General features: G+C 42.3%; 1 protein-coding gene across 2 annotated transcripts; it reads left to right on the top strand.

The window, feature by feature from the left end:
• The first annotated feature begins 195 nt into the window (after positions 1-195).
• LOC108492668 (5-formyltetrahydrofolate cyclo-ligase-like) lies at positions 196-23,957 on the top strand. 2 transcript variants are annotated; one of them, XM_017805245.1, is made up of 3 exons: positions 196-309; positions 3,884-4,148; positions 22,642-23,957. In XM_017805245.1, exons 1-3 carry the CDS (start codon positions 196-198, stop codon positions 22,863-22,865), a joined length of 603 nt encoding a protein of 200 aa, XP_017660734.1. In that variant the 3' UTR covers positions 22,866-23,957. The 2 variants fall into 2 exon arrangements, with proteins under 2 accessions (XP_017660734.1, XP_017660735.1); XM_017805246.1 differs by lacking the exon at positions 196-309 and adding an exon at positions 1,017-1,040.
• The last annotated feature ends 1,263 nt before the right edge of the window (positions 23,958-25,220 follow it).

The following is a 25,220-nucleotide window of genomic DNA, read 5'->3' as shown; positions in this document are numbered from 1 at the left end:
GGCTTAAAAAAAAAAAAAAAAAAAAAAAGAAAAAAAAAAAAGAAAGAAATAAAAATAAAAAGAGGTTGTTGTTGGCAGGGCCCTCCAGCACGGTGGGGCCGGGGCCGCGGGGCCGTTGCCCTGCCCGGGCCCCGAGCAGCTTCCGCGGGGCCCGCCCGGCGCACTCGGCGCATGGAGGAGCCGGCGGGGGACGCGATGGCGGCGGCGCTGCGGGCGGCCAAGCGGGCGCTGCGGGGGGAGCTGCGGCAGCGCCTGCGGGCGCTCGGCCCCGCCGAGAAGCAGCGCCAGTCCCGCCTGCTCGGGCTCAAGGTGGGTGCGGACGCGGCCCCGAGAGCAGCGCCCGGCACGGCGCGGGCAGCGCGGCCGGGACTTTCCAGGCCCCTCCTGCAGAGCGAAACCGTGACTCGGGGCGCCCGCCGGCTCGTCGGGCCCCGCCGCCGAGCGGGGGGTGAGCTCCGCCTCGGAGCCTGCCCCTCGTCCCCCCTCGGCACTGCCGGGGAGCGGGGCTGGTGGCGCCGCTGTGTCAGGAACTGCCGGGAGCAGCGCCCGGTCACCGGGCTCGGGGGGATGTGGGGACACATATGGCGTGGAGTGCTGGGGACACTTCACCCACGGCATTGTGGGGCTCATCTCGTGTGCGGTGGTGGGGACACGTCGCCCACGGGATTGTGGGGCTCATCACCTGTGGGGTGGGCGGGACACTTCACCCACGGGGTGGTGGGGACACATGACCCGTGGGTGTTGGGGACGCTGGGGGCAGCCTGCCACGCACCCCAAGTGGGGCACCTCGGGGGCGGTGGTGGGTGTTTATCTCAGACGTTTCATATCACTTCACGTGGCTGCATGGCCGGCTCTGGCCGTACATACAAAAAAACTCAGCGACTGCCTGATTTGGCCTCTTGTTTTATGCGCTGTCATCTCCCTTCTGTATCTTACAGCAGTGTTTCTTCCATGCAATTTTATTTCTAATATAATTTTTATACTTTAAAAGATATCAAGCTGGGTTTGCCTAACTGGTATCCTACCACAGCATGATGTGGGTATGTACTTTTGAAATGTCCTGTTTGTGTTTGGATTACACAGTTTTTATAGAGATGTATTTTATCATTTTAATAAACACGATAAAATTTTATTTTGCAGTCACTGCATGTAATAGAGCACAGTCCTCATTTTTTTTGCAGCACCAGCGGGTACTTCTGGATGATCTACATTTATATGGTTATTTTCCTGCCAGAGGATCTCAAATCATTTTATAGACTTCATTTACTACTAATGTGTAGCCACTTCATGAGTGGGATGTGGCAGCACAGAAACTTTAGGTTGTAGGAAGTTTAACTGGAACTCACATAACCTTTTTTTTTCATGGAGAATACTTTTTATAAATATGTATATATGACATGTCCTACGGTCATGATAATGCATTTTAATAGTCATGCATCCTAGACTTAAATCTCTCAAATTTTAGCAAATACTGGTATCCTCTTGAGAAATGCAGAGTCCTCAGCCGACTTTGTAAGCACCTAGCCCAAGTAGTACTGAATTTTTAGGAGCCCTCAGCCTTTGTCTAACTGCTGCTGATAAATACAGCAACAGAGCACTCATTTCTGTTAGTGAGAGGACACTGGAAGATACAGCTTTTGTTTTGCTTAAAAGAAGCTGTCGGGAAGTAGCACATAAATTGATGTTATCCTGCCATTTTAATAATCTGACACAAATTGAAAATCCTGAGCTTGCATGAGACAGTGGCATTGTGCAAGGGGCAGACAGTAGAGTCAGCTTCCTTACAGGGGGGTAATAGATCAGGCATGGAGAAGTTTTTGAGAAGGCTGAGAAAATATCTGGAATGATCTAAGGCCAAAAATGTAGCTTTGTAACGTATATCAGTGCTTGCAGCTAATAAAAGTGAGCAGGTTATTTTATAACACCTGACTAATATTTTTAGTAGTAAAATCTCATTTCAAAATAGTCCTTATATTCCAAATGAAATAGCTTCACAGGCAGACCAAGTCACCAGTATTTAATTAGCTCCTGGATTATGATTCTTTTTTAATGTTTATGTTCATGATTAAAGTCGTGCTGTTTGCATACTCTGATTCTTCAAAAATTTCCATCAGCTAGTGAACAAAGGGCAGTACTACTTCTGAAGTGTGGAAATTTTTTCACTCTTCTCAGAAACTGCTCCGAGTCATAGTAGGAGCATATTCACAGTTCTGAGAACATCTGAATTTCTGTCTTCCTGCTCACATGTGGGTTTACATCTTCAACCTCATTTTTTTTCCTATACACAGCCTAATCAATGTGTTACTGGATATGTCAGAGCAGATGGGACCTGTGTTGTGCCCAACAGCACACAGCCCCCCTCTGAAAGGGAGTTCGGGGTCTCAGTTTCTCTCTTCACCAAACCCATGAGAAGTTTCAGCTCTGGAGGCCCTCAACAGTGTGAATCACAGCTGTTTGCTGGAGTCTGAAGTTTCAGTAAATAGTCCAGTTTTTCAAACAAAAGCTGCCATGGAAATTCTGTTCTTTAAGAGCTTAATCCCTTGGTTGGAAAAATCCACGTGTTGGGCTGGGCAGATACAAAAAGAAGTAAAATATGGGTTTGAATTGTTAAGATGTTTCTATGGCCAAGGAACAACACATCACTGTAATTTGGTCTGAAGTGTTTCTTTTTTTTTCCCCTTGAAAAATTATATTTGTCTTCTGACTGATTCACTTGGGCTTTTAAGTGCTCTACTGGAAAGAAAGAAAGAAAAAAACAGTAGTGAGAACCATGTCCTGACTCTGATACGGGCATTTATATCTCAGAACAAGGCCAGGGCAAAGGCTAAAGCTCAGATCAAGTTACCCTGGAGTTATGCAAGCACAGAGCACAGGATTTGCTGCTCTCTGTTCTGTAGATGCTAGAGAGTTTCTCAGTTGTCTGATGTTTTTGACAGATTTTTGTAAGTGTGTAGAATAAGAATAAATCACATTTAAATGAGAAAGGACACATTTGTATTTGTTTTGTCCAAATGTAAGTAACAAAATATATAAGATACTAAAGAACAAGAAGATAAGCTTTTAAAAGCCTCTTTTCAAATTTTAATGTGGAATTCAGTCTGGAATGGGCAGAGACATAGTGAGGTATGAGTCTGCTAACACTTTTTCACCATATAAGCGTTTTTTATTTTCCCTCCTCTATTCAGTCTTTTATAAGCCCAGCACAATCTCATGAAAAGCAAAAAATGGCAAGGCCATCTTTCCTTCAAGCTCTGAAAAATGTGCAGTAATAAGATCACCCATTAGAAGCAGGTGATGTTTAAAGTCATATATCTAAACTTGCTGGAGGGAAGACATTCAGGTTAACAAAAGAAAGAGGGGCCAGGTCTTGGAAGACTTTGTGCTCTGCAGTCATCTGCTCTGATGCTAATTTTCTTTTGAGTTATTATCATTGATGTGCTTCTTATTCTACCTAGGCCTGGATGAGAGATGGGCATGTAGAAAGGATGGAAGAAAAGGAATGCTGAAACCTCTCTTCTTGCATAAGCTGGCAGTTCTGACCCACTGTATCTTTCTCCAGTGATGTTGGGCATTTGAAGATGTCTGTACTGCATGGCACAGATATTTAGGGCATCAGGAGGTTGTCTCCAAAATTGTTTTTTGCTGCCCCAAACCTGTATTACAGTGTTTTGTTCACTAGCTGCAAAAATCTGCCTATTTTGATTTTGTTAGTGGTAGAAATGTTGGAGTAGGAAATAAAGACAGTTTTTTCCGTTTATGATGCATCGAATTTTGTATCTCTACTCTTTTCAATTGATATTTTGCTCCAGTTTTGTGTTAAATTAAAGTAAGTTGATCTTTTCAAAAACTTTTTATAAACTGATTGCATCGATTTCCCACATAGGTGATTGGCCATCCCAAGTACCAAGAATCCAAAAGAATTGCAATCTTCCTGAGCATGCCAGATGAAGTCCAGACAGAAGAAATAATTAAGGACATTTTTAAGCAAGGCAAAGAGTGTTTCATCCCCCGTTACAAGCCTCAGAGCAATCACATGGACATGCTGAAGTTATCATCAGCCGAAGACATTTCTTCACTTGCTTTGACATCCTGGAATATTCTTCAGCCCGGTGATGACGACAGTACAAGAGAGGAAGCTCTTGCTGGAGGTGAGTATTTTCTTCCTGCACTGTGGGGTTTTTGAGCAGGAGCAGGAGCCTGGAGGCCAGTAGGAAATACTCTGATAGCAAGAGTGAAATGTTACACTTTGATTTTTTACATTGTAGAGAGATGCTCCTTTCTCTTACCCATTTTTCTCTACCCTGTGCCACCCCTGTGACATGCCAGCAGGGCAGGGGCAAGACTGCACTAATCCAGCTGAAAGAAGACTCAGCCCTCCAGATAAATCATCTTCCTCTGATTCATGGACATCCTCAGCACAATCTCAGCAAGCATAACATGGAGGCTCATAAAGGAGACAGGGGCTTGCTGGGGGCTGCCACTGAAAGTCACGGGGTTCACAGGTTTAGGATTCACTCTGAGAACTTTAGTTTGTGCTGCCTGAAAGTTAGGGGACTTTTCAGGTGATGCCTGAAGACTTACATAAGAATTTTCTGAAATCTTTGATCCTGCCAATAGTATTGCATGGATGAATCACAGTGCTGATATGGAGCCTGCCCATGTAGAACAGCTCTCTGGGCTGAGACCTTAGACTTAAAATAAAAGGAGTTTCTTGTAGGCATGGATAAATATTGCAAAGTCTTTTCCATTATTATTCCCTCACATTTTTATTTTGATCTTATAATGCTGTCTCAGATACCGGATTCTTCATAGGGTTGAAAAGTTACAAGTTCATTTAGATCAAACTTGTGTTATGTGTGTTTTAATCCCCAAATAACCTCTCTTTCTTAATGTAAAATTCCCCAACTCCTACAAATCTGTAAACAAACTTACTTTTTCTGTGTTTGCATTTGTTATTTTCATTCTTTTTGTAAACACTTTAATATCTTCCTGAAACATCTACAGAAATGTTTAATCTTACTAATGGAAAACTCATGTTGAACTTGTGCTTGAAACCTGAGTCTGGGAAAATCTTCTCTAGATGGAAATTCTCTGTGCAGGCAGCTTCCACCCCTCACAGACTTACCAGCTTATAATGCTTGATAAAGCAACATAACATTTCTGTGACTCTGAACTTGGGCTTGGATTTGCTTTGGGATGCCAATGTACTTTCCCAGAACACGTCACTGTGTTTGTTTCATTTTTATTTTCAATCATTACCTCTTTCCTAATTCAGAATCCTTTTTGTGTCTACATTTTAGCTAGCAAGGGATTTCACTGCTTCATACAGTGCTTCATACATCTTCTTTACATTTCATATTTAGCACAGTTACTTGTTTTCCTGAGTTTTGTCAGTAAATTGTGTATATTGGTGGTATTTAAGAGCTTTTGAAGGTACCTGAGCTTAGTTCAGGCACTCAGGACAAGCATTTGTACTACTGATGAGCTGCTGTTAATTAAATCCAACAAATCTGTTGCAGAGATCACAGAGTAAACACACAGTTTTAGGTATGATACGAGTGAGGACTTGTGGGTGTAGAGTGCACTGAGATGTACCTGGGTGCCAGGCAGTGAAGGTGGGGGAAGGCAGGAACACATTTTGGTACCTGGCTAGTTCTGGACCTGCTGCTTCCTTCTCTGCACCAGGGTATGGTTATGGGCAGAGAGCAATGCCAAAAGAGCTACTGCAGTCTACAGAGAGATGCCAAGAGACCAGTTGTAAAAACTGGTGTACATCCATGTCAGACTTGTTCTGCCTAAAACACAATTTTAGTCTGTTAGTACTGTTTGTACAGTAATCTTGGAATAACGCCATTTGGATTGGAAGTCAGTCCTTGGAGAGTGTTTGTAGATTAGAGAGAAGAAGTTTAGGGTTTTTACACAGTTGCATATTCAGACACACACTCCTAATTTGTCCACACAGAAACACATGCTTCATCTCAATATGTCTTTAAATTCCTTTTGCTGGTGTGGGTTTCTTTTTGTGTCAGTTATTATCTTTTTGAACTTTGTTACGTTTGCAAGAATGCAAATTGCCTTGCTGCTACATCCATCCTCTATTGTTGGAATTATGCATGGATGACACATTTATCTCAGTGATGATATCAAATACGGTGGTGATCTGAGGCATTTACAGTGTTATAAGGAGATAACATGGTGTTACATTAGTAATGTTCCCATTGCTGGCATAAGTTGCTATGTAATTTCCAAGAAATACCCTGCAGGTACATAAATAAGTCATGTCATTTCTGAGTGTATTCATTTTGCATGGCAAAAAGCTTAAATTCACACTGTCCTTAAAACTTCAGGCGTGGTTACTGTGGAACATAACTCACATATAAGACTAGGTATAATTTTTGCATGGAGTTTCCCAGTCTTTTGTGGCACTCACAGGCAGTGTTGAGTAGACACGAACCGCTCCTTTTGGAGATGATCCTTTTTCTGTTGGACCAGGGTTTACCTGTTTTCATCTTGGCAGTACAACGTGTTGGCATAAACAGAGATCCCTGCAGTTTTGCAGCACAAAGTCTGTGATCTTCTCTACTATTTGTGGGTGACTGATTGGCATATGAAAAGTTGCTTTCTTTAGGCTAAACGGACGCCATAACAGAAAGAACAAAGGTGAAAGAAGTTCAGATATTTTTGGAATAGGGCTGTGTGTAGGTGCATGACTTGGTTAATTTCCAGGTATACCTGCTGAAAGACTTAAACAACTTCAGGAGTATGCCAGAAGTACATTTTCTTCATAGGTACCAATTCCCATTTGTATCCTTGCCCATCAGGAGTAGGAATGTGCACTGGTATCGGGTTTTGCCCAAGGTAATACTGCTGATGAAAGTTCAGGCAGGTTGCAGTACTTGTTTACAGAAGTGTAGATACCTTGCACAACTTTGGAAGGAGTAGATCAGATAAAACCATGCTCCCTGTTTGCTTTTTATCACTACTCCTACAGAAATTTCAAGAACACTTCCCCAGCAGCTCCAGTTTCAGTGTGGTTTAGAGAGGCGGTGTGATTCATCGAGCTGGACATGGGCTTCCTCATTTGTAATGTTATTTATTATTACTTAAACCTGCTCTGAGAACTATGGGTGAAAAGCTAAGCTAACTCCTCTGAAAAAGAGATTATTCTTATTGGGATACAAAAAATAAAAAAAAGATTGGGTTGAGTATCTCCATCTGGTAAAATTCTTGGAGATGGCTTTTTTGAAGGGAGGCAGGTAGCCAACTTTGGACTGGAAGGCTTGAACCTGAGCAAATATTGTGCTAAAATGTTTGTAACTAAATGAACTGCTGACTAGTAGTTGGAGCTGTACAATAAATGATAGACAACTTTTCAAACATTCACCTGGGTTATGGAGAGAGGAGGTTTGGCCTAGATATTTTTCTTGGCCAAAAAATGAAGTGTTTTTTGAATCTATGGCTCTGAATCTGCTTACTCTAATGGATTGGGACATGCTTTTCTAAGAAATGCAAGAAATGGGATTATGTGTACAAACTTAATTCAGTTGCTTAATCTCTTGTCAATTCTGCCCTGCTCTCCAAATGAAGATGAACGCTACTGGCTATTAATGAATGCTCCTACCGAGTATCTGCTCAATCATTTTTCTCTCAGGTTATAAGCTGCATTATATGCCTCTTTACTGTGCATTATTCAAACCTTGGGTTGCAGATGGAGATCTACATTTCTGTATGGGCTCTTCATCACTGCAGTGTTCAGTGACTTAAAGATTTAAGTGGTATTTGCTGATGGAGAAGCAGCAGAGGCTCGGGATCCTGGTTCCAGCCTGAGTTGTGCAGGGAAGGTGCCAGCAGACTTGTCTCCACCTTGGGCTAGCCCTCCTTTTCCAAGCTTTAATTTCTCGGCCACCATAATGTCCCTCTCCATCTCTTTGCTCTTTGCTCGGCCTCTCTGAATCTCCTTCTCCTTCTCTGGCCTTTCTCACCATATTCCCCACTTCCTCCTGCTCTCACTCCCAGCCTCTGATTTCAGGGGCAGTGGGGCCAATGTAAATAGCTTGTCCCTGCCGAAAGGGAGGAGATCATGTGCTTTGTTTTCTTTCACTTGTCTGCTTCCAGACATACAAGATTCCTCATCCCAGTTTACTCATTTCCTTCCCCACTATACTGGTTTCTTTCTCTTTTTCATTGGCTTAAAAAAATTTCTCTGTTTAATGGTACTTTTTGTACTAAACAGTACAAAAGACATAGTTTGGTGATTGTTTCTTTTGGGCAGTGCATGATTAAATAAGCTGCTGCCCTTTCTCCTCCTCTTGCTCCCTACCCCTCCTCTCCTGTGCCAGCACAGATGGCTCTGCAGCCACAGTGGGAGCTATACTGGGAAACTAATCTTGGTTAGAAGTAACCCAGCACCAGTAGAAGTTTTTTCTTCTCTCTGGCAGGGCCACCACACAGAGTTGGACTGATGCAACTAAAGGGCTGGTAGGAAGCTGATGATGAGGGGTTGTGTAAATAGGTGTTGTGCCAAAAAAAGTCTCAGTGAAACTTCAGTCATCATTTCCTTCCATGTTTCGGTTCCCAGTCTTGCCCCAGTCAGCAGAACTAGGAGAAGCCACTGAAATGAAAGTCCTTTGGAGTCCTGGCAGCTGGATCAGGGCTGGCAGGAGGAGCTGAGCCTGCAGCTCCAGGTGCTCTGTCTTTGTTCCAATTCTGACTTAGGGAATTTTCCCTCCTTCTGTTTTCAGGCTATTCCTGCCTCTCTGTGGTAAGCTGCATCGTGTTCCTGCTCTGATGCAGGGTGTTTTCCTCCTTTCCCCCGCCCTGTTTTTGTTGGGAATTTTGTAACCCGGATGAGTGGATCTGGTTTACCATGTGGCCAGATCAGTGCCAGGTGTGTGGGGAGGGAATGAGAAGCCAGGATGGAGAGAACATCCCCTGTGGCACTGGCTCCCAGAGAGAGCTATGGGGCCACCCCGGCACCTGTGACTCCAGCAGTGGTACAGAGAAGATGGCCCCAGAACTCACCCTGACACATCTCTCCTAAGCCCATGCAAATGGCAGGTTTTCAAACATTTACAGCACTGCATCAGCTCGGCTCAAATGGATTTGCACAAGGGTAAAGCCACATCATCATCACAGAGGGTACCAAGTTCTTGCCACAGGGCATGGAGCAACAGAGCTTTCCCCATGCCCAACAGAGCTTTGTTTTTTGCTGGCTTTATTCTTGGAAACCAGTGAACCATTTTGGCAGAAATAAAACAAACATAACCCCCCTGCCCATGCCTCAGTTTGGCATAAATACCTAAGATAGAAAATGTCAGCACTTGACAATATAGCATCTTATATGTAATGGAGAATACTGAATAATCTGCTACTAGTCTACAACAGCATAATGTATTTTTGCTCCCAGAAAGGAATATATTAACTTAAGTTGTATTTTGTAATTAGTTTCGAGACTTCTGGCATTTCCAGCACTGGAAGCTTTGGAAGCCTATTGATCATGGTATTTTTGTTCTACCTTGAAGATAATTAGTGAAATATTAACTAGATAATCTGTGCTCTGAGAGTATATTTATTATTAATAATAAGGAAAGCTCCGAATTTGAAACAAAGTGAGGAGATGTTAACATATGTCTTGCAGCTTCATTTTCACATAACCTTTTGAATGTTGGCTTTTAAGGTTAGAGTAGTTTTATCTTTCTGCCCTTTTAACTTCCAGAACACTTTGAGGCTTGCTGTAGCATAAATTACAACAACATGCTGGTAGCAGAAACAGACAGGGACAGCTTACCTGCGTGGTTATACTTGGTTTTTAGGGACTGTTTATGATGGGAAATGTGATCTTCTTGCAAGGAAAATGCTGGCTACCTCTAGGGTACAGTTCTAAACAACCTCAAGTACTTTGAAACTATTTCTGAGTGATCATTAACCCTATCTGAAACTTTGCTGTTGGGATTTGCCCTGCAGAAACATTTTTGTCTGAAGAAACTCTTTTTCACCTGTCTTTAAACTCCTGCTATTTATTCATACATTCAAAGAGTCTACATTTGCTGCCAGGACTGATGGCCTTGTGATGCCATTAGTATTCTTAGTTATTCCAAATCTTAGCACAGTTCTTCAGAAGTGTGACTGAAGTGGTGGCAATACAGTCTTAAGAGGAATAGGTTTAACTTAGAACTGCAGAATAAAATGTGATGTGAAAAAAAGATAATGGGTTGCCCCCTCCTCCCTCAAAAAATGCACCAGAAGTGAGAGGGCTTTGAAATATGAGGCACATTACAGTTTAGAAATAAAAAACATTGTGAGGAGAAAATGCTGTGGCTTGAAGCACAGGGAGGGTCTAATACGCTTCTTCAGCTGCATTAAATGTTGTGTAGCTGTCCATGAAGACATAATGGGACCATACAAAATGATGCTAATCATTCTGAAAAAATATGTGTAGTAAATAATGCTCAGAGGTAATTGAATATTTAAATGAGCTCTATGCAGATTGGAATGTATCTGGAATAAGTGAAATATGGGTACGTGAAAAGCAGAGATGTTAAATATAACTGCATAGGAAAAAAAAAAAACTAAAAAATACCCCAAACAAGATTGTAAAGTGATTGAAGGTACTACTTTTCCTCTGGGAGACTTGATTAAAACTTACAGTACAAAATATGTCAAGGGATAGATTATAATTTAAAATCTTTTTACACTGGTCGTAAAAAAAAGAAAACCTGAGAGCATGGCACGAAACAAAATTGAAAATCAAGGCTTAGCTCCTAATGTAATTTATTTTTTAATGAAATGATTTAAAGTTTGGAATGAACTTCTGTTTGGAGACAATGAGCCATAGTATTTTGATATGCATAAGGAGAACAAATTCAGTGCAAGTGAAGCATTAACATTCTGGTGATGAATCTTCTTGTGGAGAGAGGATGTTTCCCCTCACAGTGCAGGATCAGAGCACTGGACATTCAGTACAGCATCCTGTGTTTTACAGGAGTCAGGAAATCTTACAACTTGTAGCTGTGTAGCAATAACTGAAATTTCTCCCTACCTTTGCAGCTGCAGTCCCCAGCTTATCCCCTTAAAAACAGGTTCTGGTTTCTCTTTCCAGCAGGCGCTTGGAGCGTTCCTCTAAGCATTTAATTTTATTTGTATTAAGCCCTTGGCTCTGCTGCCTTCTGACAGCTGTGAGTTGTACTGGTTAGTTAGTTGTAATGTGAAATATTATGTTCCTTATTATGTTAATATTATATTATGTTCCTGCGATGTGTGAAATATTATGTTCCTTGTATTCATTTTAAATTTACTGCTTTCAGTTCAAGTGATACTTCATTCTTCCATGATGAAAACTAAATAAGGATATTTGATTTACTTTCTTTTTATTATTCATTGTTTAGTTACACCTGTAGTATATCTATTATATTTTTTGTCTGTCAAACTTTGTCTGTTTTCTTATTCTCATATAGAAATTTTTCTAAATCTGTAAGAGTTCCAGCCACTGGTCTTTCAACCTTTACAATCTCTCTGATGTTATTTTGGAAAAAAAGATACCTGAGAGAAAATTTTAAGCCCAAGTGAAGAAACACTGTGAAATACATGTAGTGGCACTGGAGATGTTAATTATTCCTATATATACCATAACACTGCCTTTTACATCAGATCACCGAGCAGATCTCTTGCTGGTTTCCACACAGATATCCCACAATGATGCATCATTACAAAAATGCCTGTTCCAGTATTAAAGATCCATTAAATAGTTTTCTATTATTCCATCTATCTTGTTCCTTAGCAGGTAGAGCTAGGAGAGTGCTCGCTTGGAAATAAAACATTTCAGGTGATAGCAAGTTTCCCTCAGGGTTTTTCTGCATCCCAGCCTGCAGTTGAAAGATGTGGGAGTCCATCCCAGTGCTGGGATTCTCTCCTGGAGCTTGTCTCAGCCCTTCCCCTAGTCTGCATCAGCTTCCAAAACTCTCTGAAACAGCTTAATAATCAACATTCAATTTACTAGGTGAAGACACACTTTTAGCTGAGTTTCTATCAGTGCTTCTGTCCAGAAACAGGTACAACATGATGACAAAGAGACTTTTTTTTTGATAGGCTTCTGAAAAAATGCTCTGAAATGCAAAAATTCACATATTTATGTGACATGACTTTGTAATGCTTTTTGGTGTCCTTATGTCCTGAATTTCCTTCGTATAGAAGGAAACTGTTGACACCGTGTGGTTTAATTTTAATACCACCCATGCCAGGGTGTCCTGCAGTGAACTTGGAGGGCTGAGAGCTCTGGAGCCCTATGGCTGTTTGCTTTCATGAAGTTTATTAAGGCTTTCAAAGAGTGCTTTTCCTTTGAGTCATCTTAAGTGTCATCCATATTTGCCTTCTTGCAGAAAACTCAGCAAAACAACTAAAAAGGTTAATTCTACTGTAATCAGTTAAAGTTTGAAGAGAAGTGAAAGCCACATGAGCAAAGGCCTTGAATTCACTACAAGTAACTCTTGGGGGCTTTGTTTCAAAGAGGGCTAATTTTGCTCCAATGAGTGTGAACAGTAGCACTGTCATTTTCTTCGTACTGTTTCCTAGAGACAGGAGTCTTTAAAAGGCAGATAAGAGGTGAGATTCATTTCTGGAGTGCAGCAGGAGTCTGTACAACAACTCATACAGGGGAAATGCCAACGTGCAAGTTTCTTTGGCTGCGGTAATTAATCCAAAAAGACTCTTCTGTCTCCCTTTATTCTCATCTTCGGAAAGGAAGAGCCAGCACCAAGCTCATCTCAGTGTCTTTGTGCACATTATCTGGAGAACAGATAATCTGCTGCTCCACCTGTGGAGGGAATGTGGATTGAAGACGTGGTTTGATGAGACACCTGAGCCCTACTCGCAGCCGGCTGGTGCCAGGAGGGATAGTCCTGGTGCCTTTTTCTTGTGCCCAACTCTGTGCTCCCTTGATCTTCTCAGCCTTGGAACCATCTCTGGTACTCTGCTGAGCAGATTCAGCTCATGAATCTGGCAGAAAATTGCAACTTTTTTTCTTTCTTTCTTTTTCCTAGGGTTGGTGTTCTGCCAGCTTAGTGGGCTATTAAATCAGGTCAGCACTTTTACAGCTACAAAAGATTTATCTTTCTGGCACAGTTAATCCCTGCTGTCTTTGCTGAGGTCCAAAATACACTGTCATTTCCCCTCTGTGTTGGGAAGTTCTTGGACTGTCCGAGAGCCACTTGCTTTCAGGGAGCAGGAGCCTCACGCTGTTGTTTCACAGTGTAAGGATAGCTCTTGGTCTTCGTGTTTGGCATCACACTGAAATCAGCTCCTGCCTGCGCTGGCTGTTGTACACGTGAGATGGCAGTGAGTTTTTGGGATGTAATTGAGGGCAAATTCCTGTCCAGGAGTGACAGGAAGCCCTTTGCCGGCAGGTGTCAGTATTCCATACATTTACTGTGGAGCAGTGGTGTCATTTCGGCTGTTTTCCTATAATTAAAATCTCATCCAGACATTGTACTCACACACACAGAATAACAAGAGCTTCAGCCTAATTTCCCCAAAAATTCAGGAGTTGGAGTGAGAGAGGTGAAGGATTCAAGGGAGAGTCGGGTTTTTTAAACTGTGCAAGCTTAAAAAGATAAAAGAAAATATTGTGGTGGCAGAAGCAGGATTTCTCAGTTATGATGTTAACATATTTGACAGTGACAGTGAAGGTGCCATCACCTCCAAACCAGCTGACTCTGCATATTCAATAAACCCTGCCTGCAAGAATGCCTGATGTTCCCATCGAGTGGTGTCACTCCTTACAGAATTCAGGTTTATGCACTGACTTAGAAGTTAATGTCTTACCCATTTATATTTCACAGGCAATTCTGTGTGTTTTACGATGGGCTGCCTGCTGAGTGAGTCAAAGGGTGTTGGAAATATTGATAGTGATGCATGAAGTATTGAAAAAAACCCTGAATGATTCACGTCTGTCATATTTAGACTTAAAAATGCCCAGACAGGAGCATGCAGAAGAGTGAAAAAATGAAGTAGTGCACATGCACATGTATCCAGTGGGAGTATTTAAATGAGTGCTCAGATAAACACTATGGGAAGTATAGCTGACAAGATCTTAAAGAATTTCACATAAAAACCTGTAAAGATGCACAAAGATCCTTGTATTTTAGGCTGCAGCAGTATACCCACATAAACAGTTCTCACATCAATGCCTTGTGAGTTTCTCTAAAGGAGCAAATTTGCAGTCAGTATTTGCTGATTTAACAAGATATGTTGATGCACTGTAAAGCAGCTCAAATGCCATTTGTCCTCTCTTTGGAATTGCTCCTTGGTACATCTTGTTTAAGAGTATTTTTGTAGTTTAAAATCGCAGGAGACCCCAGGTGCAAGCCTTGGAACTAAACATTTTTAGTTGCCCATGTTTTCCCAATCAGACCATGCTCACATATCTGAGTATCAGGAGCAGATAAGTCATTTTTCCCAGACTGATAACTGAGCAGTCTTAAGCTATTTTTCCCTTTACTCTGAATTTGCACAACCAAACATTTTTGTAGGTGGCATTGAGTGATCTTGGTTTATTTACAGGGCTTACAGAGACTTGATGAATAATAGTGAAATAGAAAAGTACTTTTAAAATTTTCTTTTAGGTAGATATTTAGTAAATTCTGAAAATGAGACTCTAGACTCATCTTACTGTAAATTAAACCTTAGGGGAAATGACTGTGATGGTTACAGCCTCACACAGCCTTTCCACATTGTGAAACCAGCTAGAAACACAAGTCTTAGCTTTATACAGTATCTTCTCTGATGACACATTAAAGGATATTCATCTGTGGAGCAAGATAGGTTTGTTTGAGCAGGGCTGACGAACTACAGCTGATGCTGTGCAGTGCAGTTGACCTTTCAGTTGCATTGGCACTAAATTTGCAAGATTTTGGTTTAAATGAATTCAAAATATGAGAGTGTTTGCTTGAGCACAGCTCAGTAGCACAGGAGCTGATCCAGCGGCTTTATTAGAGTGTTTCTCAGGTTTAATAACGGGCGAGTGGCTGCCACTCGTTGTTTTAAGCCTGTGTGACTGATGGCTATCATGTAGCTTCTCAGGGAGAAGTATAAATATTTTATTATGCTCCAGTTCAGCAGGGCAAGTGTGGAGACCAATGGAGACCAATGTTTCATGCTGACACAAAGCACTGACATGGATGAGTAGACAGATAAACGCTGAGTTGCTCAGTGCTTGTTTTGTAGATTCTGCTGATGGTTCTATTTTCTGCGAAATATTTTATTGAAGTAATAACAGAAGCTGTCTCTGGCATGCTAGTGGACCAATTACCTGGGGCACCAGGATTGCAGAGGAGATACTGTGCTTGGCATCTGTATGGATGAAAAAGGGCATGCATGGATGTGGGCAAAATGTTCTTTAAAAGACGGAAGGAGACAAAACCTTCCAAGTGCCCACAATGACCATACACAAATAAGATTGGAAGTAAAGCAGTTACCCCTAGTCTTACCAGCATTTCTCCCTGGAGGAGTTGAGGCCTGGAGGACCTCATGGTGTGTCCCATAGCAGGAGACCATAGATGGAGCCTGTGGGATTTGGATGTGATACTTTGATTTTTGATTCCTGTGGCCTGGCTAGTGTGTACTGGATAAAAGTGACCATTTCTCTGTCTCCTTCTAAAGCGATAGATGTCTGTGAATAGTTAGAAAACAGCAAGTCCTGCTGAAGTGATGTGGTCCTGCACAATTAAAGGTGTTCACACGGTGGAAACACCTGGAGGAAAAGCTACTGGCTGCGGTTTAAAATGAGCTGGTTTTTTAAATCTAATATGAATCACAACTTTTAGTCCTGTTAGGTAACTGTTTGGGATCATAAGGAAGGTACAGAGTGAGCACTAGAGGAGAGCTATAAGACAACAGTAAGGAGCTATAAGACAAAAGAACTGTTTTTTCTCAAACTCACGTCAGTAACTCAGGATATTTTTCATGTAATTCCCAAGGTTGGTGCAGAGGGAAGTCAGGGGGCAATGCTGATTTAGAGCAACTGAAGATCTGATTCTTCATGTTGTAACTTGGGTTTCTGAGGAGATGAGAATTCACACTGAGCTTCTGATATTATATCATGTAAGCAAATAAGAGATTACAAGTTTCCTTTCTTTTAAGGAATTGCATTTGCACTTTAGCAGACCAGCTGGGACAAAGGCAACCAATACAGCTCTTTATGTCTGCAGTCCTCTGTGTTACTGAATGTGCACATCATTGGTTTTGAAGGAATGACTTTTTTCCAAATGTTTATCAGTTGCAGCAAAGGGTAATGTTTTTTTCTCCTTGCTCATTTCATTGGGGTTATAACAGTATGTGTCTTCTCCAGGACTTTGTGGGCATGAGAACTTGTTTCCTCTAGAAGTAATCCCAGCCCTTCAGGAACCACGTGCCTCAATATGGTCTGGATTAGGCCTGTAGCAAACAGAGCTGGCATTTCCCTTTTTGACCTTATACCAAGAGACATGTAAGAGCAGATACACTGAGCTCGAAACCAAGGGCAGGTTTTTTCCAAAGGGCAGAAGACTTTTTATCTGGAAGGAAATAGTAAGTGTTAGCAACCTCAGTAGCAGTGCTGGGGGCACCTGGGGTGTTCTAGGGAGAAGCCATAAAGGGGAAAGGATTTGTTTTGCTGCAGTATAAGTGAAATATTTACTTTCGTAGAGTTGTTTTGCCCAGATCTGATGATTAACCCAGACCACAGTGTTAGGTACGGTGTAAATACAGAACAAGATGATGATCTGTGCCCTATAGAGTATGTGTTGAAAGCAAACACCTACCCAAAAGGCCTAACTATGCTGCTGCTGACTGTAATTAGTTACAGTAATGACTCTGTCAATAATTAGAACTTTGTGAGTTATTCCAATTCATTGGCTCATACCCTGCATGTCAACAAGACTGATACTTGGATATCAAGATCGAGTGATTGAGTTAGTTTTTTCCTCTGTGCCAGGGTAGCAGATACAGAGGCAGCAGATGGTTATTGCACCCTTTCCATTCTGAAAAGTAAAGTTTTCCTGCAAAAGGGTTTGTTTTTTTAATCCATTGTAGTCTTTGCTAGATCAGAAAAGGACCAAAGTAAGCTTTCATTCTTTGTAAATGAACAGCTCTCAGATATTTTTCAGGTCCACAGAGGTTGTGCACAGACTGATCTGACATTGTTTATGGTGTGCATAGCAACATTAACACTCATTTCCCTTAAACAGAAAGCTGTTCTTGTCCTGGTTCTTCTGGCTGTATCTTGTGTAATTATTTACATCCAAGCAAAGCAGGGCGAGGCCCTGACTACCAGGGCAGAGCGAGATGTGTGTGCAACAAAACTAACCACTGAAAACTCCTTCTTCCCTGAGGTACCAGGCTGGGAGGATCAAGCCATCCTTGCTGCTGTGAGGAGCAGCAACAGTGGCACATAGAGCTGATCACTGTTGACCTCTTGTAGGCTTGAGCTCAGGCAGTGTCTGTGTTGTGAGCATGGTTTTTATGAGCACATTGCCATTACAGGCACACAAGAGTTGCTGCAGCTTGGCCTCTGCCTTATCCTCTGTCAGTGCTTTTGAGGAGAGAATCAAAACAGTCCTAGCTCCCACTTTGATGGGTCCCAGGCACTGTGCTGTGTCCACAAAGCAAGTGGCAGCAAGGGATGAGAAGGTGGGATGACAAAGTATTTCAGTTTCATCTTCCATTAGGACTGTCAAGCTGTGCAGGGGGAGATGAGTGACCCCACACAGCGGGTGGCAGTGGGCTCTTCCCCTTCGAACCTGGGAAGAGAGAGGCCATGCAGGCTGCTCCTTCAGAGGGCAGAACAAGTCCCCAGCAGTCTTTACATGACCTGTATCTGTGCAGTTTGACAGACTCTTCTATAATTAACCATTGTCAAGAACACTTCTGAAAATGCTGGCTGGCATTTCAAATAGGAACATCAGATTAGGGAGAAGGAAGGTAATGAGGTGCAAGGAGAAAATCCTTCCCTGGGGAACAAATCAAATCTGATATCCTCATGAAAGGTAATGAGAAATGCACTGCCAAACTGGGGAAGTTTACTGTGGATGCCTAGAGGAAACGAAACTGTGTATTCCTATTTAAAACACCGAGAGGGGCTGCTGATGTTTTGGTCTGCTGGTTAAGTCAGGGGACGTGCAGTTTGCACACCTGCCTCTTGCGTGTAGTTTTGCCACATGTTTCCTGAGTCCTTGGGCAAATCATTTCACTTCTATGTAACATAAGGTATGTCTACACTGATGTAAGCAAGTCAGTGCAAACAGAGTATGCCTTACAGCCACATGACAAGTTAGGAAGCTATGACAGCATCTACACTGCTAAATAACACAGGGCTAAGTGGCACAGAGGAGTCCTGTCCACATTACACAGAACTTGGCCTCTCTTCTTTTTTGATCTCACATGATACCTCTGTGGCCCTAAGGGAGTAATGTTTTGTTTTAATCTTTTCTGCAGTTTGTAGTATTTTAATACTACCAGACCTTATGGCAGAGCATCACAGCAGTATTTTTGTAGCATCAGTTTGAAGATTTGTGTTGCATATTCTGGCATGTGGCAGGAAAATCTGTCTGCATCTGGAGGAGTAAAACCAGGTTTGTTGGTGTGGGAGAACTGCACGCTGTTGAAGGAAGCAGACCTGTACCCTTCTGTCTTTACTGCCTGTGGCAGTCCTGTCCCCTGGAGCAGTCATGGGTGTCACCTGGGCCAGCAGTGCCAGACAGTGTGCTGACAATTAAAGTATTGACCACCTGTGATGCTGTAAATCAATTTGTTTTCTGGCTGTGCTGCATTTAGTAGTATAAGTGAAGCCTGTGTGGCAGTGTCAGCAGGTCTGTGTTCCCACATTGATAGATAAGTCAGGGTATATTGTTTCATGCATGGTGCTCCACAGTTGAAGGACCTGTGGCCACTAGAGCTCACGTCATAGATACTGTGAGTATTAGGTGGCTGTCATCATAATTACTAACCTTACAGGTATACCCAGTAGCTTAAAGTGTGTAAGGAGCATGGATATTCTCTACATAGAAGCTGGAGCAAAACACTGTCGCTGAGACTGTTTTTCAGCCTTTAGCAATTTCCAAACCATATGCAAGTTTTCCAGGAGAATCACAGATTACCTATAGCAAAGCCCTCTTGACTGTGGATGTGCTTTCCTGGGCTCCTGGCATGCAGTCACAGGACCCTCAGGGATCCAGGAACCACCACAGACACATGGGAGACAGTGGACGTTACAAAGAGAGGGCCAGAAGTAGGTGGTGAATGTGAGACTTCCTTAGTGTGTTTTAGGAGGCGCTAAAACCTGATGCCGTGTTTGATGCCCAAGTATCTGCTCTGTGTTCTCAGGGACAAGGATGCCATTTCACACAGCAGTCTGTGGGAGCAAGGGGAGTTGGATGTGAGGACAGAGCAAGCCTGCAGGGCATCCTGAGCGTCACCCAGTAGTCCTGCAGGGCTAGAAGAGCTTGGGAGCATGAGGACCCTGTGCCAAGAGGGTCAAGATGTTCTTACCCTCATCTGCCATCCTGTTGATGTACCCTCATTGCTGATAGCAATCTTATGTGTCTCCAATCTTGGTCTCATCTGTGTGTCACCTCTCTGCTCTTCCCCCGCACTGCCACAGCCACAACAAGAGGTTTTATTGCTCCACAAGTTATGTGGCCTGGAAGCATTTACTACATGCAGCTCTATGCCATTCATTCTAGATCCAGATGCAGGACTTGGGGCCAATGCTGCTTGGGCTTGGGCCTTGGGCTTGGGCTTGCCCTTGGGCTCCTTGCAGAGTTAGCTGTGTCATTTGTGTACCAACAGTCTTGCTTGGCATTTTACTTAATCTTGTGCAGTGTGAGTTGCATGGATGTCAGACAGCATGTTGCGAGTCAGAGCAAGGCAGTCAGTATCTCAGTACTCCAATAGGAGAAAAATATAAGGGTAACCATTACAGTATTTGCAGCATAATTTTTCATATTGAGATTTGCACAAGCTTGGTGGAGTTATTCATCATAAAAGCCCCATGATTATAGAGGAGCCAACTCATTAGAAGAGCCTGTGTTTCTCCAGAGAACCCAGAAGAAAGCACAGCACTTTAATGCATCTAAATTCGCTGGAGGGTGTCTGGTGCTATCAGTTAAACTCCATAGAAAATCTATTTCTTCCTTTCACTGTTTTTGCAATTTCCCTCTTCCCTTAGTGCTTCCTGTGACTTGTCTTCTTGCTGTCTGGAACACAAATGTAAGGAGAAGTGGCATCTTTTTACTGTGCAGACTTGCCCCCAGTGTCCATTCTTCCTGCTACCAGTACTGCAAATGTTTCCTGCTTTTTGTCATGAGAGGCAGCTGGAGTGAAAACAGCTAAAACAGATCATAAGGCAGAGTGTGTTTTGTTCTGTGCATTCTTAGTGTTTGGTACTTACTGGTTTCTGGGGCACCTGAATACCTACACAAGGCTGATGTGAGGCAGATTATGGAGAGGATAAGTAAGAGTAGGAGTAGGAGGAATAGGAGTAATTTGGGGAGGATTTGACCTGCAGAATCTATTGCTGGTCTTGCTAATGGGGAGATATCAGCTGGTTTCTATGTCCTAGTCCATAGGTCTGACAACTGGCAAGGAGAAATTTTCAACTTGCAAACTGAGGAGATGTGACATGGTATGTCCAACATGATGTACAAGGTGATACCATGACAATGGCATCTCTTTTCAGGGGAGGCCATACTTCTGCCTTCAGGCTTCTTTTTCTCTTTGCCATTTGGCATTTTACTCATTTTACTGCTCCATGAGTCAAAAGTTGACTGCAGCGTGGTGAAACACTCAGACTTGTCTTTGTTTCTACCAGTATTATTCTGTGGTCTGGCCTTTAGCTAATTCCATCCTCTCACTCCTCTGACCTCCTTGTTTCTTGACTGTATGACGCTGGATTTGCAAGATGGATGTTCTCTAAGCATTTCACACTGTGTTGCCTTGCATATTTTATATCAATGTTCTAATTAAGTCTTCAGTTCATGATGGATGAGTGTTCATGTCACTGACTCTTCTCTGAACAATGAAGAGTGGAAGGAAATCTCCAGGAGCCTGGGAAGTGTGTGCAAAGGAGTTGGTCTTATGGGAACTGTTAACATGCTCTTCCAGGCTGAGTTTGGAGTTGATACATGATCTCAGATGGGATTCCCTGGCAACTGAAAAACTGCTCAGCTCTGGCTTTTCCAGTACATGCTCCCACGCATCTCCTTGAATGGTGAGCATCATTCCTCGGCTAGATCTAGTGAGACCAGCTCAGTCCAAAATAGCAGGAAAGTAGGTTTGGACATATAAAAAGCAGAAAAGTACCTCAGGTGAAAGAGCAGAAGCTGGTCACAGAAAAGCTGCTCAAGGCTAAGTACTGTTCCTCTAAGAAGGCAGAAGCAGTGGACTGAGACGCAGTATTTGCTTTCTTTCCAGACTCGTGTCAACTGTCTTTTAGTCTGTGCTGGCTTTCCACTCCCTGCCCTTCTCTCCTTAAGTGTCTGTCTGCTTCAGCAGCAAGAAATAAAAGACTTCCTTTGCATTGTGAAACTAGTAAGTGGGAAGTTCCTGGGTTCAGCAGTCAGCACCAGGCCAGCCAAGCTCATTTGTTTAGGGGGTGTCCTTGCAAGACTTCTCACACTGAGTGTACAAGCCTTGCATAAGTGATGGGGATCTCCACACTGGCAGCCTCCATGCCTGGTGGTCACTCAACGTGGCAGACGGTTTCCTTTGCCTTGGCAGTGCTGTGAATCAGCTCCTGAAACCAGTGTGCAGCCCAGTGTAAATTGTAGCTCCCTGGCGTGGTACTGATCCATTCATAGGCTATGAACAAAGCAAGGTGATCAGCAGCTCATGCAGCTTGTTCCAATTTTTTAACTCATTTTGAGTTCCAATCAAGTGCAATCTCACAAGAATCTCGGGGAGCCCACGCATCCCTCCAGAAGGAGGGATATTCAGGGCAGGCAAACAATGTGTGTGTGTGCTGTGCTGGAACAACAGTGAAAATTGCTGAAAGCCGAGGAATAAAGTCCTTTGGCAGAAAAGGAACCTGACATCACGAAGAGACAAACCTTCAAACCTTCATCTTGATGTAAGAGGGCAAATACCCACTTTCAGAATGTATTGTGTTCAAGGCTCTTTGGATTTGGGAGGTTGAGAGAAGGTTCATGACATCTTACAGTGGTGTCAAGATGTCTTCTCTCTCTCCTATATGTCTCCTTTTCATTCTTTTTTCCTTTTCTACTTTTGTGTCTGATGTTGAAGTTGATTTGATTTTCTAATTCCTCCTGCATTTAATTTCACTGAGTGCAGTCTCTGCCTGGATTTAGAGTCATAATCATTAGTGTTTGGAAGTGTGGGGTTAAAATGATAAAATAAATTTGTTAAAATGTAGGAGTTTTTTTCTTCTAGGTTTTCAAGACCTAATTATTTTGCAGCTGATCTAGTATGAAATTGATAAGATGAAAATGTAAATTTACAGGTTTAGTATTCAAAGTATTTTTCATCTGATCAAAGAGAGGGAAGCATTTTGCAAAACACAAAGCTTCCGTTTTTGCAAATGTCTGAAGTTATGTGATGTAGTCAAGCCATCAGGAAATCCACAGGGTATCCACTAATGTTTATTTCATTTTTCTACAGGAGGTCTTGACCTTATCTTCATGCCAGGCCTTGGGTTTGACAAAAAAGGCAACAGATTGGGAAGAGGGAAAGGATATTATGATACCTATCTTGAAAGATGTATGAAACATCCCAGTGGAAAGCCTTACACGATTGCCTTGGCTTTTAGAGAACAGATTTGTGAATCAGTGCCTGTGACAGAAAATGATGTTCCAATAGATGAAATCCTTTATGAAGACTGCTGAAAGTGTCTTGATACCAACCCACCTTCAGAGCAGCCAACCAAAGACATCAGATCTATCAATCATGGGGTTTTTAATTGTCATATATGACTTTGGGAACAATACAATACACTATTTGTGTTTGAAAAAAAAAACAAAAACCACTGTAAATGTGGTAATAGTAGTGAGGATTACATTGATTTGCTTCTAATTAGCAAATGCCTGGTGTGAATTCTTATTCTAGAATCTACAGAAACAAGAATGTGTGACTGTTAATACATAAGGGACCATTTCTTCTTATAATATTGTTGAGGTACAAGCTTCATGATACTTAACAGTTTTATTATTCTAGTTTAAAAGTTAAATGTCTACTAATGTCAGTTCTTGATCCATTCTGGAATTAGATACTTGTTATGGTAAAATTCTCAGTACTGAAATATTGTGTATATCCATGAGCAAAACAAGAAATTGCCAGATAAGTCCTAGAGTAAGATGAGAAAAAAATGATGATTGGAAAAAAGCCGTAATTAATTTTGGTGTATACAATAATTTTGGCTGTTTACTTGGCTCCTTGTAGTTGTCTTAAAATAAAGGGAGTATCTGTTATTAAAAAAAGGCTTATGTCCATAACTTTGGTATATGATTCTTTCTTTAACTGAATACAAGATTGTAATGTAGTCTAAAATGTGGTCAATGAGTTCTCCCTCTGTAATGAAACAGCTCTTTTTTTTTTTTGGTAAAATAATATTCAAAATTACTTTTAAGTTCTGTAATTTTGTACATGAGCCATTCATAATGTCCCAGAATACTGTGTGGACTTTGGGTGCTATGTTAAGTGATCAAGACATGCTAAGAGTTGCAGAGAGCAGGTTTTATGGACTGAATAAATTTTTGGGTGGAAGGTTGGTTGGTCTCTGGTTCTCCAGACCATCATGGAAATCAGGAAGAAGACAGTGAGTTTTCTCTGCACACTGTCCTCATAGCAATAGGACACAGTATTTCCAGTCAGGATCAATCAAACTGTCAGAATTTTGTGTTCCTTCCTCGGTGCAATTTCACCTTTTCTATGCATGTTTAACTCTTCCCTCAATCAATAAATCAGTGCGTTTATTTTCACCAGACTACTCTGTGTCATCATTAAAAAATCCATGAATTCTCAAGGACCAGCAGCAGAGCGGAATGACCTTAAGACTTGGTGTTTTTGTAAACAAAACCATGTGTATGGCACGTACAAACCTTTTCATCAGAACGCTTGTGTTCAGTTTTATTTCCATTTTGCTAATACAGTAATTAATTAAACCCTCTTGCTCTGGGGTGAACATAAGCTTAACAACTGAGGTCTCTCCGGCCTGTGCTCCCTGGTGCTTCTCCATCCTGTGTTAAGCAAGGTCCATCTGGCTGAAGATCCTTTCAGTGTTTGCCTGCTGGGCATCCCACCAGTGTGTACAGGAAAGCTGCAGCCTGAGCAAGACAGCTGGTAGCAGCTTGCAAGATGGGCTGCTTAGTAAAATTATGGTGATCAGACTTGGGCTTCCATCCGTTCCTTGTCAGACTGTTTCACCCCACCAAATGAAAGGTGGGTTCACTGGTGCACAAAAGGTTGTGCAAGCACAAGGTGAGGTGACAGTTTGGGTGCTGGTGGATGCATTGGAGTGTCCTCCAGCTCCTTTCAGCTCTGAGTACTCCCAGCTGTGCTACCTTACAGGAGACGGAGTCTTACCATTCCAGACCTCTGGGGAATAAATATAATGAGAAAATTGGACCTTTTTTTCCCCTCAATCCCTGTCCTGGCAGTATTTTAATCCCTTCTTCATTTCTAAACTTCTGTTGTCATATGGAGAGCAGTAAAACAAAAAGCTGAGGTGGGTTTTGCATGTGGCAGACCTGTTTTTGGGTTTGTCTCAAGGCTGTTTGAGTTCACCTACCACATTAGGCTCAGCACTGCCATATGGCATGGCCTGCCAGCGACATCAACAAAGCCATGCTGAAGCCAGTGCTTGTCACAGCAGAAACCTGGATCCCGCATCTGATGGGTGTTTTAAGTGCATATATTAAGTCCAACACTTTGCAACCCTTTGGATCAGCTTTTGATCTTGCTGTCTGAGCTGTGATTTATTCATTACAATAAGGGCTACTTGGCTTGTAGGTATTTCACTGTGGATGATACCAGGTGAACCACTGTGTACGGAAAGGCCAGGAAATGGGGAAGAGGCTTCAGAGCCAGCACTAACAGCTGTACAGAAACAAAGGGCTTAGAGAGAGACAAGGACTTGGTTTTGTTGTGTGAGAGTTCAAAATAGGAGGGGGGAAAGTAAAAAGCAAGAGTTTGGATGCAAAATACAGGCCCTCATCCAGCACAGCTGCAGATAGGCACCAAGC

The sequence above is a fragment of the Lepidothrix coronata genome, unplaced genomic scaffold (genome assembly GCF_001604755.1).
Source record: "Lepidothrix coronata isolate B3197 unplaced genomic scaffold, Lepidothrix_coronata-1.0 Scaffold11, whole genome shotgun sequence".
NCBI lineage: Eukaryota > Metazoa > Chordata > Aves > Passeriformes > Pipridae > Lepidothrix > Lepidothrix coronata.
Note: the sequence above shows the minus strand (reverse complement) of the source record. Positions and strands in the feature narration are given on the sequence as shown.